The 17,197-nt window shown below is 34.7% G+C and overlaps 1 protein-coding gene across 1 annotated transcript in view; it reads right to left on the bottom strand.

The window, feature by feature from the left end:
* LOC124352792 (putative epidermal cell surface receptor) overlaps positions 1–17,197 on the bottom strand; it is a 52,996-nt gene that overhangs the window by 24,044 nt on the left and 11,755 nt on the right. The window contains exons 3-6 of the mRNA XM_046802466.1: positions 15,715–16,014; positions 14,262–14,484; positions 13,710–13,915; positions 10,146–11,648 (exon numbers count right to left, since the gene is read on the bottom strand). Coding sequence (XP_046658422.1) covers positions 10,146–11,648; positions 13,710–13,915; positions 14,262–14,484; positions 15,715–16,014 — 2,232 coding nt within the window. The remainder of the gene's footprint in view (positions 1–10,145; positions 11,649–13,709; positions 13,916–14,261; positions 14,485–15,714; positions 16,015–17,197) is intronic.

Below are 17,197 nucleotides of genomic sequence, written 5' to 3'. Positions count from 1 at the left end.
CTTTCCTCTCCAGATACCCAAAATTGTATGGCTAAATTACCTACAGTCATATTTTGCAAATTTGTAAAAAATACTTTTCCAACCTAAATTAACTAAAGTACCAAAAAATGATATATATATATATATATATATATATATATATATATATATATATCTATTATTAAACTTCTTGATACAAGGTTCCTTTAATATTTCGGCTTTTTGCCGTTTTCAAAAAGGTAAAATTTTGTTGCTGTATGCTATTTTGTATTATACCTTTTTGAAAACGGCAAAAAGCCGAAATATTAAAGGAACCTTGTATCAAGAAGTTTAATAATTGATATAACAGAGCAATTCTGCTCTTATACACTCGAAGTGAATATATATATATATATATATAAAATCATAATAAATATTGTAAAGAAAAAATATGTAATGGAAAATGGAGTTCAAGGATGCTGTCTAACTACTGCTTGGCCAATAAGAGCTACTTGGAGGAAAACCAGATTGTCGATGTAAAGCAAGTTGTCAATGAACCTTCTTAGATTAAAAAGTCCAAACCAATAATTGTAAGACTAGGAGTTCCACAAGGATCAGTATCGGGAGCTGTGTTATTTTTACTCTTTACTGGTGACCTCTCAGACTAATTAGAAAGTAGTCTTCTAAGTACCCTTATTCATACATAGATAACACAGTTCTCATCACAAATGGAAAGACAATAACAGAACTTACATCCTTACATCGATAAATATGTATTACTCAAGAATAATCTATTACTCAAGAATACCTCTCTCTAATCTAAGATATTATATGGTTTTTACTGCATAAGAGACAAAAAGAATTGTTATATATACACATGACCTGTGAAAAATCTTAGTTCAACACTTTTAGTGTTAAGGTGAATTTAATCAATTAGCATACCAATTACATCAAGAACAGCATATCATGCTCTAGAGTGGATCTTTTGCCTACAGACTCCAGTGAGTGTTGGAATGGCTGAGTTAGACTTTTATACTAGCTGCAAAGAAGCATTCAAAACTTTGAAAATACAAATTGTGGGTACAATTTACACCACTGAAATGATCCTACATAAAACATATTTTGAAGAATAATGATATTCATGATTATCTTACAAAGTGAGCCAATGATTTTCTTCCATCTTATCATTCAGCTTTTTTTGCCAAAAAACTGTCATAAGCTGGTGTGAAGCTGTTCGGCGTGCTTCCAAAAGACTACATTTCACAGGTTTTGAAGGAGAGTTACCCCAGTGGCTTGTAGGAGTGCCCAATATAGTGTCAAAAGAGTTCAAGAACATTGCTAATTCAATTTTGCTAAATTTCCATTGATAAGGCATAGTTGTTTATTGTTTAAATATTGGTTAGTTTTTAATATTTTTGTATAACAGCTTTGGGATGCCAATTATGTTTTTGATGAGTATAAAAATAAAGTTTTTTCGTCTATTTGTCTAAGGGAGGTCTAAGAAAAGCAAAATATTTAAGAAAATCTTGTATAATTACAATTGAATGTACCAATCCCAGATCCTATTGCAGTAAATCAGTGTAATATGTAGCATTTTTGTTTGAGTGCCACAAGAGATCTATGTAACAGGAAAATCTTTGATATTTTTATTTAGTGTAAAAATACTGCAAAGATTAGGCAATTCTGAAATTAGATGATTCCACTTTGAAAGACACTTATGTTGAGTAATGATTAAGTGATTGCAATTTGTAGAGTCAACTCTTTAATGAGGTGAATCCGAATTCGGAGTCATGTTTCATTTATAAAATACAGTAATCTAATCTTTCAAGATCTTTTTGTCATCTTTGAATTTTTCCAGTTTTAAGTGTTTTTAATTAATGTTTCTATTTTTGCTTTGAATACATTACATATATTGTAACATTCATATCACAACAAAAATCTCCAATCCTTACTCAATTTGTAGATATACAGTACAACACACTTATGTGGTGGTTTTTATTTTTTACGTTTAGAAAATTGAGCAACACAGTCTCAGCTAATATTCGCGCTTTAATTTACAGCAGTTATGTATGCTTTTTCTTATTAATATATAGTGCTATATTCTAGGCAGATATTCTTACTCTCCAAATTTGTATATTACTAAAAAATCAGATTTTTTACAGTAGAAATCATGATAATCTATCATATTTAAATTTATTAATGTATTTTGAACGTAGACGGAAATCTTCAGTTTTTAAATGCCATAATGGTATACATCCAGTGTAGTAAATATATAGAAAAAGATGATAAAAATAAGCTAATGTTGGTAATAATGTTACTTTTATAGGTGTCACTAATAATACTTAAGTATAGGCCTTCTACCCTAAAATTATTTAACATTTGCCATCTGGTATATATAAAGTCAAACATTTTTAGAGTTTCCTAATAATTCTTCCTGTTAATTCTTCTTACACTATAAATGAATGTTTTAAAGAATTTCTTACCTTATAATTTTATTTAAAGCAAATACTTGTTTGTTTTTACGTCTATTCATTACATAATGTATTAATTTCATGTGGTACAGTCAAATGTAAACAAGCATAATTGGGTAAGTCACAATGTCTATTGTTCAAGTCTGTCTGAGTTGTTGTATTTAGTTTCGTACTCATGTTTTCTAGCTTTTTTATAGTCATAATCATCTTATTAGAAAGCTGGTTATTTCATTCAAATATTAAGATTTAGAAAAAGTATGGCCAATCCTCAGTGTTCCTTCACAACTGGGTGACAAAGTGTACAACTGTGATAAATAATTTCTAAAGTTACGGATTTTATGAAAGCATAAGCTGATGTTGATAGATTTTAATAGATTGTAAGAAAGTGTGTGAAAGAGTTAAAGCTGCAATTGGTGTATTTAAAAGTACATAAACAAGAATAAGTACACATAAAGGAAAATAACTTTAAGATGGTGTTATTTAATAATTTAAAACTTCAAACAAAAGTGGAAAGTGCTCAAGATGTGTAACTAGTCTAGACGACTTCCAATTGAGTGTAGATAGGTGCATTGTGAAAAACTTTTATTTAGTGAAAATAGTCTTAGTAGGTACCAAAAATCCATTCACTAAAAAATTCACTCTTGATTGGCTTTTAAACAAGCGTATGGTGTATTTTTAAAAGACTCACAAAATGTATCTTAAATGGTTTGTACTGATTATGAATCTACTGTTTAATTTTCATATTGAATTATCATTTCATATTGGAAAACTAGGCTCTGTAATAGGAGAAAATAATTGTTGTCGAAAATAATTGAAAATAATTGTAAAGTCCTAATTTTAAGTTGGCACCTTCACTCAAAATATACTGTGGCTGTATTGTGTTAGGTAGTCGATGCAGTAACGATAATCAGGTGTTGTTTGCTTTTGTTTAATTGTTATTACTACTTTAGTGCTAATATTCAATTGCTCTCCCCTCGCCCCTTGAGCGTTGGGTTAGAACATATTGTGGAGCTGACCAGCCTATCATACAGGTTCTGACTTGTCAGTGTCCTATGTCTGGACTACTCTAATCTGATCAACCTGATATCAAGAGTGAGTAGACAATAGACAATAGACAATTTTCTTTATTTCACATATTCATAGAGAAACAGTACAATGCGTCAATACATGAGATAGTTAAAGAATGTTAATAGTTGAGAGTTACAGGATTTAAAATTCTTGAATAGAGTAGAAAGGTCGCTCCTGGAGCCAGACTGTGAGATGTTTCTTGAGGTGGCGTTCTGGTTTTTCTTCTGAGGTGGACTGGTAGTTGATTGTAGAGCAAGGCTCCCTTATAGGAAGGCTTGCTTGTAAAGAGTGTTAGATGGTGAGGCGGCAGAGCAAAATCTGAAGCATGGCGTGGTATTTTGGTTGTGTATGTCTCTTTGTCGGGTTTGATTGGTTGAGAACAGCATGCATGATTGCCTCTTGCATGTAGAGCGCTGGGGGCGTCAGGATCTTGAGTTCCTTGAAGGCATCACGACAGCTTTCGAGGGTAGTTTAGGCCTGCTAGGACATCTTATTGCCCTTTTTTGAAGTTTTAGGATTCTTTGCAGGTTGGTAGCAGATGTTCCGCCCCAGGTCACAATTCCGTACCTGAGATGAGATTCAAATAGGTTAGTGCATAATAGGCTATCTTTGCAGTTTCCAGATTGCTTGTGTGTTTTACCTTCTTATTACATAAGTGCTTGAAGAGAGTTTTTTACAAAGTAATTCTATGTGTGCTTTTCCATGTGAGCTTTGAATCCATTGTAATGCCAGGTATTTGAACTGTATCCTGAGCTGCAGTTCCAGGGATTTGGTAGAGGTAATTCTTTGTTTTTTTTGTGGTGAAAATTAGCTGTATTGTTTTTTTCTCATTAAGGGCAAGGTCATTTCTTAGGCAATATTGTTTTGTGTAACTAAAAAGCAGTGTCAGTAGTTCTTTTCAGGGTTTGAATGGATTTATTTTGCTATGGTGAGGGACTGTGTCATCTGCATACATTGTTGTTTCACAGTATTCCTTTAGGTAGTCTGGAGATCGTTTGTTAGGAGGAGAAAACAGTACCGGGCCCCAGTACTGACCCTTGTGGTACTCCTCTGGCAATGCTTGTCATGTCAGAATAGATTTTTTTTCGCTTGTTTTGTTCTTCATGCTCAATTTCAACTATTTGCTTTCTGTCACTTAGGTAACTATGGAACCATTCTCCCGTCTTCCCATTTTATCCCTAGGGACTTCATTTTGTTAAGGAGATGGTCATGGTTAAGGCAGTCGAATGCCTTACTGAAGTCAAGAAACAGGCTAGTGACTGCATGTCCGTTGTCGAGTTGGTCAATGATGTACTCCGTTAACTGTATTAGAGCAGTAGTTGTTGACCGTCCCTTTAGGAATCCATGTTGCTGGTTGGTCATTAGATTGTTTTGTTCTAGGTAGGATAATAGCCTATCTAAGACAATTTTCTCGTAGATTTTTGAAAAAGTTGATAACAGGGAGATCGGTCTGTAGTTCATTAAGTCATTCGTTGATCCACTTTTATGTTTCGGGTAGACCTTGGCTATTTTTAGCATAGTGGGGAATATTCCTTGTTGAAGCGATTTATTTTATTAGAGCAGTCAAGGGTTTAGTGAGTTCATGTTTGCAGGTTTTGATGAGTTTAGCCGAGATCTCGTCTATACCCGAGGATGTTTTGGGTTTTAGGGAGTTTATGGCTTTTATAACGTCAGTCTCTGTTGCTGGTCGTAGATTTAGGTTGCTATTTGTCATGTTGGGTGGATTGTAGATATTAAGTAGCCCATTGTTTAGGTTGTTTGGTTTTAGTGTCCTTTCTGCGACTGTGGGCAAAGAAGGAGTTGAAGGTGTTTGCTACTTTTTTGGGATCTTGCAGTACTTCCCCGTCTGTGACAATTTGCCATTTACTGAGATTTGGCCTGTTGTTTTTTCTTTCGTTGTTTATTATTTGCCAAAGTGCTTTTGATTTATTGTCGGCCTGAGAGATGTGGTCTGATGTTTGTTGTTTTTTTTAGCGTCTTGAGCTTCATGTTCATATTCCTTTTTTTCTCCGTGCTGATTCAGCTTTGTCTTCAGGTTTTCCAGTACAAAGTTCCTTGTTTAAGGCTTCTATATACGAATTTTTTAAGGTGGTGCATTCATCGTCCCAGCAAGTTGTTTTCTTTCGGCGAGTGATTGCTACACTTTTGAAATGGGCAGCTGCTGTTTAGGACGGTTTTGTATGATGAGGTGGAAATTTGTATATGCTTGATTTGCATCTTCCGCATTGTATATACTATTCCACTCGTGTGTTTTGAGCGTATCCTTTATGAGAGTCATGGTTTTCTTGTTAAAAATGCGTTTTCTCTCAGTTACAGTTCTGCTATATTTTCCTGCTGTCAGATGTAGTGTGGCCAGTTGGGATGTATGGTCCGAAAGGCCAGAGAGAACGACTGAAGCTTGAATGGCTTGGGGGTCGATATTCGTGCATATCCAGTCAATAGAGGTCTCTGTGTCTTTAGTGAGTCTGGTGGGGGGCAGGCTAAGTCTTTTGAGGTCAAATGATGTTAAAAATTCGTTAAGCTTCATGTTGTTACTGTCGTTTGATCGGTTCCCCAGATTGTCAACATTTATATCCCGACAATGACCATTGGTTTGGTTGTTTGCATGGCGCTTTCCAGCTGGTCCGTTAGAATGTCAATTGATTGCTCAATGTTTGTTGTCGGGGGCCTATAAGTGCCAAGTACTTGGATTACTTCTTTGTTGATTTTTATCTCAAAAAAAGCTGTTTCACACACTAGCTCTGACTCTTCATTACTAGTTCTTATTAGTTTGATGGTCTTTTCTAATTCGTTCTTTACATATCCTGCGACCCTCCTTTCTTATGTAACTTCCTGCAGAAGCCTCCTATCAGAGTATAGCCATCAATCCGTGTATTTTCTAAGTTGTCTTGTGTGAGCCCGTGTTCTGTTAGTATTAAAAGGTCAGGTCTGTGATTGGCGAGGAAATGTGGACAGTCTGTTTGTTTTACCAGCGAGCCAAATTTATGTTTTGGTGGCAATTTTTATTATATTTTGCTGAGATGGCTTGCTTTTTTTATTAGGTTTGAGTTCAGAAAAAAATTCTGAACCTTTTCCTCTTCCGCTGAGTCATCTCTAAAAAATGTAAATGTTGAGTCTCTGGAGAAATTTGTCTAGGGAGTGGTGATTTCATGGGTTGGTCAGATTGTGAGATCAGTTCCAGATTGTCATTGAGTTGTCCAGTCAAGGTTGGGGGGACTTCCCCAGCAGTGTTTTGGTTTCAGTTTTTTAGGCAGGGTTTGGCTGGCTCCCTCAGTAGTGTTTTGGTTCAGTTTTTTAGACAGGGTTTGGCTGGCTCCCTCAGTAGTGTTTTGGCTCAGTTTTTTAGACAGGGTTTGGCTGGCTCCCTCAGTACAGTTAAAGTTAGTCATGCTCAAGCTATGTCCAGTGGTTAAAATATTACCTCTTTTACTATACTTGTCAAGATGTTTGGTGAGGAACTCCTCGTATGTTTTCCCCCTCACTAAGTACTTGTGCAGTACATGGAGGAGACATTTTTCCCATGCCCTGAGTTTTCGTTACAAGTGAGGGTGAGCGAGATTGTCGTTCACAGGAGTTGGGGATGGTTCTGGGAGGTGGCTATTCTGTTTAGAAACGTTGGATGTTTTTAGGTAATTGAAATTCCTGGATGTTAGCTTTTTCAGTGGCTTTTGCCATTTGGAGGGAAGACGCTAAACTTGTTTGTCTTCTTAATCCATTTTTTGGCTCATTCCTGTTGTTGATGAAGGGTTTTGTTTTTTTCAGTGGTGTAGTCCGCATATGTTTCAGTTTTTTTTTCTGCAGGTTTTGACTGACTCCTGGCGTTATGGGTAGGCTTGCATCTGTCGTGGGTAGGGGAATAGAGGACTCTGCCTCTGTTGTCCTTGTATATAAAATCAGTTTTTGGTTGCAGGTTTGACTGGCTCCTGAGGTCGGGGGTGTGAACTTTGTTCTGTCGAGGGTGTGGTCAATATGTTTTCTAGATTTTTACTACAAGTTTGATTGACTCCTAGTGTAGTTTGATGGCGTGGTGGGCATATTCAAAGTGTTATTTATTTTTTGGCAGCAGGCACTTGAAGCTAATAGTTTTAATAGTTAGCTCCATTTGAGCAAGCTTTGAATTCATCTCTGATATTCCCAGAAGTACAGTGGTTTGATTTGCCTCAAAACACCTGGGCATCTTTTGTGGGAGATGACGTGTCTGAGTAGCCGAAAAGTCCTTACAGATTGTAGCCGTTATTTCTATGTTTTGGATATTTTCCTGCAGTCTAGTGTTGGGTTTTTCTAGTTCTGCTATTCGTTTTGCATAATTATCAATCATTTGACCCAATTTAAGATCGTGGTCCTCAGAGGAATTCTTGACCTCTATGCGGGAATTTCTTTTCTTTATCAAGTTGGGCTTGAACATCTGCATTTAATTGTAGAAGATTTTCAATTTTGGTTAAATATTTACTCATATTGTTTTCCACCTCTTCCATTTTTCCCTCCATACTAATTAGTTTTATTTTGAAGCTCTAGTTTCTCTACTTTTAAAAGTTCGTTTTTCAGCTACTAATGCTGATCCTATTTTGGCAGCCATTTGAAGATCATCCTCTCGACTGTTAGAGCTATCTAGTAAGTTTGTTTTCAATAATACTCTTTTCTAGTTCCAATAGGGTATCTGAGGTGTTTAGTGTTACTGGGTCAACTATTCTGTTTGGTAAAGATGGTGATTGAAACATCCTGCATGCCATGCAATGCCATTTTTACGATTTCGTGAGTGGGGCCATCTTTTCAAATCCTTTTCTAAGATATTTTTGGCATCCTGCATGGTACCATTTTTGCACATAGGCCTTTGCATTTTAATACCAGAATACTTAACACCAATTTCGCATGTACACACACGGATATTTAGTGGGCATTTCAGCAATAATTGAGAATTCTTGATAAGAATTGGTTGATTATTATTAATAAAGTAATATTTAGTACTTTATTAATAATTAATAAAGTATTAATGTCAAAAAAATTAGGTTTATGGATATCACTCTGCAAGTATGTCAAGTGATTTATAGCAAGATTCATAACAGCCAGTAAGTAGAGGCCGTGTTTGTCTGTGGTCAGCGTCCCAGACGCATTGTCAGCAGGTGTCAGGCAATGCTCTCGTCAGTTGACCTAATAGCTGGCTCTATCTGACTTCCAGCAGGTGGCGTTGTAGATAATGCCTTGTTTGAAGTTATAATGTGTCAAGCAGCTGTGAGTTGGCAATGACGTCACTATTGTGTTTCAACTGTGCACAGCTGTTTATTTAATTTATATTTACTTGTTGTTAATAAAATAATGTTTAGTGGTGTTATAAGTTGAAAAAAATTGCTTGAATAAAAAGTGCTTGAGCTGTGTGTAATGTTACAATGTATATCTTGAGAAAAGTTGATTGCAGATAGTGATCTAGTTTGTGCTGATAAGTTTTCTTGGATTTTTTTTTTCTTCAAGGTACTTAAATTATTTTTTAACTTGATGATAATTAAACTTACAGTTTAGAAAGTAGTGATTGGTGTGCAGTTAAGTTGGTATTTTGTTGGGTTTACCACTTAAACTTCACTGAAATGTAGGAGCACTTTCATTACTAGATGATGGTGTCCGCCATGTTGATTGTTGTTAAAAATAAATTAGGATTTAACATATGAATTTTTCTTTCCATAGAAGAAGCCTGCATATAAATTTTATACTATAGGTAGATTATTTTTAAAATTTCGTTTTCAAATCACCAGTCATGTATAATATGTGACTTATTGCTTTCAAAGAACTAAAAAGAATTAACACTTTTTCGGAACTTATCACCTTATGCTGTGTTTGCTCAATTTAGTACTTTACCAATAGATAGCAAAAGCTATGAAGCAGCACTTTGCCTTTGAGTTCACATCTGTTAGTAGATCATACTTTAATTATTCTTAAGCAACACAGTACAAGAATTTGTCCAACAAAGCATGTGATTTATAAAAAAATATATTACAAAGTAAATGATCTTAATGTAGATTTTACTTTTGTTGCATTCTACTCAACTTTTCAGTAATGTATTATTTTGAAACCAATCACGATCTTCTTAGTGCATCTTTCATAGTACACTGATCCGCTTTACTATATACAGAATAACCTATGTAAATAGCTTATAAGACCGCAACCAAACATACTCCTGATTGCTACTAAACCCACTAAATCCAGACACCTGTTAAATTGAAAAGTTCATAAAGATGGAAGTCCACATTAAGTAAATGACAAATCTTGGTCGAACTGAAAAACAAAATTTATTAGTGAATGTATAAAAAATACTATTCACATTTTCATATGGAAATAAATTCAATTTTTTAGATTAAGTCAATTAATTGTTAGTTAAAACAAACAAAAATGAAATTAAGTAGTAAAAAAAGTGTTACTAGGAAAAACCAAATATATTGTTGGAAGTAACCACAAGAGCACAAGAAAAAAATAAAACTGTATACCGTATCCAGTGATTGAACTAAAGTATGCATCAGAATTTCAAGGCATAAAATATTTACATAAATAACACTGCAGCAGTCCACCAAGTTGCATCTCTACAGAACGGTACACCTCAAGAGACCGCAAACCACAGAAGACAAGCACCAGGTCAGAGCAGAGAGAGTGAAGCAAACAAACCTGGGTGAGAGTTGTTCTGCAGTCCGTGAGGAACGGCAGCGTGAGACGAGGGTTGAGTCAGTAATGACTCCCGGTATCCGGGTCCGGAGTGTGGAGTAAAGTGAGTCACAGGTCCTGGGTATTGGTGGGGGTCTTGGTGTCTCAAATGAGCGAGTATCTCCTCTACACGCTGACTGGGAGAAGTGGGGATGGACGGACTGTGAATGTGAATTGTATCCCTTCCTGGATTTGCAATGTTTTGGTTAGGGATATTGTGAGGATGTGGACGAATTTTCACATCAGGAGTTTTGTCAGGGTTCTGGTAAAGATAGATTTCCTCCGGAGTCAAATAGTGAGCAGGTGGATGCTGTTGTTGTAAATTCAATTGAGGATTTGGTTGAATATAGTGAATTATTTCTTCAGGGTGAAGATGTGGAGGTATTTGCCCTCCTTTAGGCAAGTGGGGTGACAGGCTGTGCAGATGTGTTAAAATCTCCTGTGGAAGTATGTGTAAGTTTTGGTTTTGGTGTTTGTCTATGGGTTTCTTTTTATTACTCTTTGGAGGACTGCTTTCAGGATTCTGCTGAGTATGTTCAGCATCAAAAGGTATTTGGAAATGTTGCACATGATACATATCTTGATTGGGTCTAACGTTGGGTTGAACCTGTTGAGGGAAACCTTGGTCATGGATGTAATAAATCTGATCTGGAGTAAGGGGACCTGGACCCTTTTCTCCTTCATACTGGAATTCGTGATCACCTCCATGACCAAAAGGTGAGGGACCTATCTTTATGTTTTCGTTTTGAGTAGGTTTCAGTATGGAGTTGTCTGTAAATGATGATTTGTTCCCATTAAATTGATGAATTTCAGGAGATTTATTTGGCTTGAACAGACCAGAAAACTCATGTTCATGGTCTTCATTGAAGTTATGGTGGAATGGAATGTGTTGTTTTGGCCCATCCAAAACAGGTGAAATTGGAAATCGAGCTGGTTTAGTTTTATCTTTATCATACTTTGATGGCTTTGAAAGGGGTGGGGACAAGAATGGGAAATGGGAAAAGACGCCTTCATTTGTGTCAGGAATATCATCCTCAAACTTTGAATCAGGAATTGGATGTTCTATTTCTATACTGTCAGTTGAGTGCTTATTACTGGTATTGTCAGGGCGAATGTCTGGTATTTCTGAAGCGGGCAAGTGAAAGGGTGCTAAAATGTCAACAAGAGGGTTTTCTTTCAGTGGTTTTGTTTTATGAGGGGCATCTGGCTTTGGTTTATTTTGCCCTTTACGCACTTCGTCTTCCAAATGCTGCAAACTAAATGGTCCTGGAAAATAGTCTTTCTTACTGTTTGTCTGATTTTTATAGTGTTTGGTTTTGGGAGGTAGAGTCGCATTATAGTTGGGGTTGTAAGGGCCAAGTAGGGGCATGTCTGGAGTAGCAGTAGTAGTAATGTTTGTCATTGTATCATTTGTCTTGTCTTGTACCATCATATCTGTATCAGTTGGTTTCATGTCCAGTTGAGTTCCTGAAATAAATGTTATCAGTTGTTCAGTTGCTCAAAACATGCTGCTGACATATCAAACCACAGTTCTGTGTGGCTTTCAGTTTGTTTCACTTAATGTGCTAGGGTTAATCTAGCATTAATTTAACAAAAGCAACTTTAAGCGAACAAATAGATCACTTTAAAAATAAGTTTTAATATATTGTTAAATTCAGCGTTATTGAGAGTAAGAAGAAGAAAGTAATGATCTAACACAAATTCAAAGGATACTTTGCATAATATGTTTTATTTAGTAGATAAGGATTACCATGTTTAATTTCTAAGTAGCTTCAATAATGATTTCCAGTTGTGCAAATGTAATCTAATATAACTATTAAAAAATACCATCTATTCATTAAACTATTACGTGATTTTTTTCTGGATGACTGTGTTTTTAGTATAGTGCACTCTCAAACTCCATTAAAAAGTTTAGAACCATTAGCACCAAAAATTGAGCAGATAAACTGTAAGACCATTTAAGCTTACTATACTATTAAACGACATTTGGGATAAAAAGATATAGTATGGTATATGAATTGGATATTTGTGTATGTATATATCTATATCTATATATATATGTGTGTGTGTGTGTGTGTGTGTGTGTGTGTGTGTGTGTGTGCGTGTGCATGTGTGTGCGTGTGCATGTGTGTGCGTGTTTCTATATAAAATGTTTGACAGTTTATTTCAGAATATAATAGAATGAACAAAATATAAATCATAAAAAATCATATTTTTAATATACACCAAATGATAACTTACCTTTCATAATTAATTAAAACAGAGAAGAAAAATACATAGACATAAAAACATTTGCAAAATTAAAATAAATTACAATGTAATAACTAATAATAAACTACACTTCTTAATAACTGTTGTTTTTATAACTTTGATACCAATGAGGAACCTTTACCACAAAGGTATTCCCTATACTCTTTCCTAGAACCAAATACAGTTGTTACATACCTCTGAGGCAAAATACTGCAAAGCCAGATTTTAATAATTAATATTTTCTTTGTTTGCAGAAAATAAGGGTAGAGCATCCATGTTATCCTCATCCTCTACTTCTAGTAACTGATTTTGGGTAGTCTACGGTCTGGTACTGATCGATCATTAAGTTAATGTGTGAACATTTTGCTAACGGGCATGTAATGGTGAACTATCATTTTGGACTGATGTGTGCAATGTGCTAACAGGCGTGTATTTACTTAATTATTTTTTACTTTCAATTCTGTTTGTCCTTAAATATGTTTAATTAGTTTATGTGTACAGTGCCAGAATAATAAATCAGTGGCAAACTGCTAATGCTGCGTATAGTCACTGTTTAGCACAAAACGTTTATATTAGCAATGTTGAAGGAGATATACATTTATTTAATTCAGAAAAATTATTTCCATTTAATAACCTGTATGTGTTATAGACATTTAACTTACAGAGAAACTTGCTCACGTTTTGGAAAATTTACTTTATTTTTTATATAGCCATTTATAAAAGATGTGAGCAAATAGTCACAGGACATTATTCATAGATAATTAGTGGGGTGTTAAAAATGACGTATATGCAATTTATAAGTCACTGTTTATTTGATTTTTTACCATTTTCTAGATTAAAATTATTAATTATATAAGTTTTTAGAATATAAAAATAAGAGCTCTAAAGATTATTGCTTCAAATGTTTATTAGACTATTAACCTGGTAATATGAGAACCAGTATTGAGGTTACTTTTGCACTCCAATAGCATACCCATGTAAGTAAAAAGATTTTACGTATTGTAATACCAACATAGCTGGATTTTAACTTCTAACCAAAGATAATCAAAACATTGATAGTTTTATATAAAAGTACACAGAATTACAATATTTAAAACAAATAAAGTAAACAATTCAATAGGAAAGCAGTAATACTAAAAATCCAATAACACCAGCAAACATGACTACAAACATTCAGATTAATCATTCACAAAAACAGATGTGCAACAAAGAAATCAGAAGCAACATTCAGCACAAACTAGAAGACAGACATGCAAGCAAGCGCTGACACGTCCATACCTGTATGAGGACACATCCAAAAGAGGCAACAGTCATCGTCAGGATGGTGGGAGAGGATCGCCTGTCTGGGTCCACAGGGGAGGTCAGGTGGTGGAGTGGCGGGCACGGGTGGGCAAGCAGCATGGCAGGTTACATTGCCCATTTCGCAGTAACAGCGCTGCTCACACCCTGATAACTTGGTAGGGATGTCCGCCCAGTTAGGAAATCTGTGGAGAAAAAGTTGTCACACACTGAGTTTCCTTAGGTAAACAGAATGTGCCTTTAGCTTTGAATACTAAAAGAAAAACAAAATGAGAGGATTTATCAAGGTAACAAGGTGTTTTTATACATTTCTCAAGTTTTGTATGAGATTTTTACTTCAATGATTGATTCTAAATTGACCTAAAGGAAATTAAGTGTACCGATTCCATTTTTAGGGATATATTATAACATTTTGGAAATTCTAACTTTTTGTTGGATTTAGACATTTATATAATAATTAGATATTCCCTGATTTTCAAACAAGCACAGATTTCTCTAATATACAATGAATATTTAAGGAATATTGCTTACATTTCCCCAGCATAAGTGCAAGATCCGTTGTCCTTACACTTGACTGTCTCGGGACAACATCGAGGAGGGGTGGGCACAAAATCGGCTGGCTGGGTCTCCCAAGTAAGGCAGTGTGGGTCTAACACATCCAGCCCGAAGTCTGTGGGACATTCGATTGTGGCACACTCTACACCCATCTTGCCACATGCGCAATATGCGGCACATCCATCATGGAATTCTTCTCCTACAAAACCAAGGTAAAAAGTGTCTTTAATGTGCATTTCCTTAAATGTCTGACTGAAATAGTCATTATGAACTGATGTTCGGAAAACCAACTCTTTGTTCCACAAGTTCTAATAAATTGTATTAATAACAGTAAAAACATTCAATAAAATTTACTTTCTTAAGTGCTTTAATTAAATATTGTAAATTCCGTTTTATAATTTGTTGTGATATTTTGATTTGTTGTGCAACATATTAAATAAACATATCTTGAACCATAGTTAATAATTATATTCAGTTGAAATTAATATAATGCAAATATTGATAACATGTTGGTAGAAATTGTAGTTCTGGTCAAATATTAACTTGGTGTTTATGTATATTCCTTCAGGTACTTTGCAGCAATTGGAAAAATATATCTAAAATAAAAGAACAAAAACTATTCTATTACACATTTTGAAGTAAGAATAACATTTTAAATATTTTTAAGCAATCAAATAAAAGGTAATAATTTTTCAATATTTTATTTTAAATGGTCCAATTTCAATAGCTTTTACTATTTAAAAATCAATTAAATGAAGAAAAGTACATCTGATTCATTCACAGGAAACCTAACTTAGTATCCTTTCTGAGATTGGTTTAATATTAGTAGCACTAAGCCACCCACAAACGTGTTGTACCAATATTTGACTAAAGTGAAGATTTGTAAAAGCAATTCTTCTTCCCTTCAAAATTAAGTTATTCAACTCAATAAAAACTTTTTTATATAGATGTTTGTGTCTGAAAGCAGAAACACTAGAAACCACAAAAAGTTCCAGCAAATGTTAAACAAATTTGGAAGAATTACTCATTAATCTTTTAATGAGGTCAGATACTGAAGACTCAAAATGTCTCCCTCACTGGCAATTTACATGAAAATATTCAGACCATGTTACACTGTAACTTGAACTGTTTTCAAGTTAAAATGAGCAAAAACAAACATATGGAAAATTAATAATTTTAGAACCTATGATTACTGGAACATTTTCTCTTACTTGGATTGAAGGAACAATATCATAAAAATGTATTAGTATATTTTATAAACAATCCCTATAGTAGAATGTATTCATCTGTATATTTATGTAAGCCTAAGGTAACACTGATATGTAGCATAATTTACACTCTATTGAAATTTAATTGTTTTGACCATTAAATAAAATAATTACTAAGTTATTATTGAAAAGCAAGAGGTGGGAAATGATGGACACATTACCTCTAGTGTAGTTCTTCCCCTTGTATTCGCACATGTTAGGGATGAACTTGGCAGAGGGCACGCTGACCTGGATGACATTGCTCATTGCAGACCCTGCCTTCACACGGAAATGGTATGTCTTGCCTCCCATCAGGCTGCCGACTGTGGAGCCTTCCAATGAGGCTGAGCTCCAGATAGAACCATCCAGACTGTATTCTGCCTCCAGGGTGGTATTGGGAGGCTGCAAAACCTCTAGTGTAACTGCTGAGCTGTTGACTGGAGTTGCTGACACCAACCGGAGTGTTGGAATTTCCTCATCATCTGGGTATAAAAACTCAGTAAAAAAAGGATTCTTCCAAGCAACTTCCAAAAAAAGTGTATAGACAGTATGCAATATCTCCAGAGTGACTAAGAAACTGTTGTTGATTGTCATTGCTAACGCTAACTGGAACATTGGAGAGTCATAATTATCACCAGCGAACTCTGACAATCATCAAACAATTTTGGAAAGGTGCAAGATCTGGTTCTGTTTGTACTATATCTTTTGATGAGTGTAGTTATTGTTGATACCAACTGGAGAATTAACAGTCATCCTTGTCATCTGGACAAAAATACTTTATGGACAAGAGAGGACTTGAAAAGGTAGTGTTGGTAGGCTGGAAGATCTCCAGAGTGATTGTTGAACTGTGTTTAATAACTACAGTTACTGACACCAACTATATCACTGCAAGAGTTATCATTATCATTTAGGCAATGAAAATAATATCTAATTTGATCCCTCATGGGATTTTCCTTTAACAGGGGAAGAATGATTGAAGAATAAAGATACCTACTGAATGAATGATAGAATAAAGATATTTAGTTCTTTCAGTCCTATTTAACCACTAACCCTCTGGCTGCAAGAGACCTGGGCACTACAAATCACACCAGTCATTGTTGTGTGACACTAAGATGGTTGAAGCATAACTATAACCAGATCCTCTGAACGAATTGATATACATAAAGTGTATATAACTGATAAATATATTATTTCAAGAAATAATATTAATAAAAATAACAAATATATTCTAAATTTCAAAAAAATTTAATTTAATATAAAATTGTGATTTTTTCCAGGATAGATCTTGTTTATCTAAATTAACTACACAATGTAGTCCAGTGCTTCTCAAAGTACATACCAGGAAATCCTGCCAGGAGCGCCGTGGTTGTATGATATGATATAAAATATTAGTGATCAGCTGTTTTTACTTATTCTAAAAATAAGAAGTTTACACTGTAAAGCTCATCCTTCTCACTAGACTTTTAGCAAATATGCCCGATTGGCCCATGTGAAACTTTAAACAAACATTATGAAATGTAATGAATGTATATACAATCTAACTAGCTAAACTGTTATTTGTATGAATTGATTATTAAATTATTACAACAATAGTTTAATTATAACATGTTTATGAAGTATATTTACCTGCCTCTATATTTACTTGTTATACTCCAAGTCTAACAA

The sequence above is a fragment of the Homalodisca vitripennis genome, chromosome 1 (assembly GCF_021130785.1).
Source record: "Homalodisca vitripennis isolate AUS2020 chromosome 1, UT_GWSS_2.1, whole genome shotgun sequence".
NCBI lineage: Eukaryota > Metazoa > Arthropoda > Insecta > Hemiptera > Cicadellidae > Homalodisca > Homalodisca vitripennis.
Note: the sequence above shows the minus strand (reverse complement) of the source record. Positions and strands in the feature narration are given on the sequence as shown.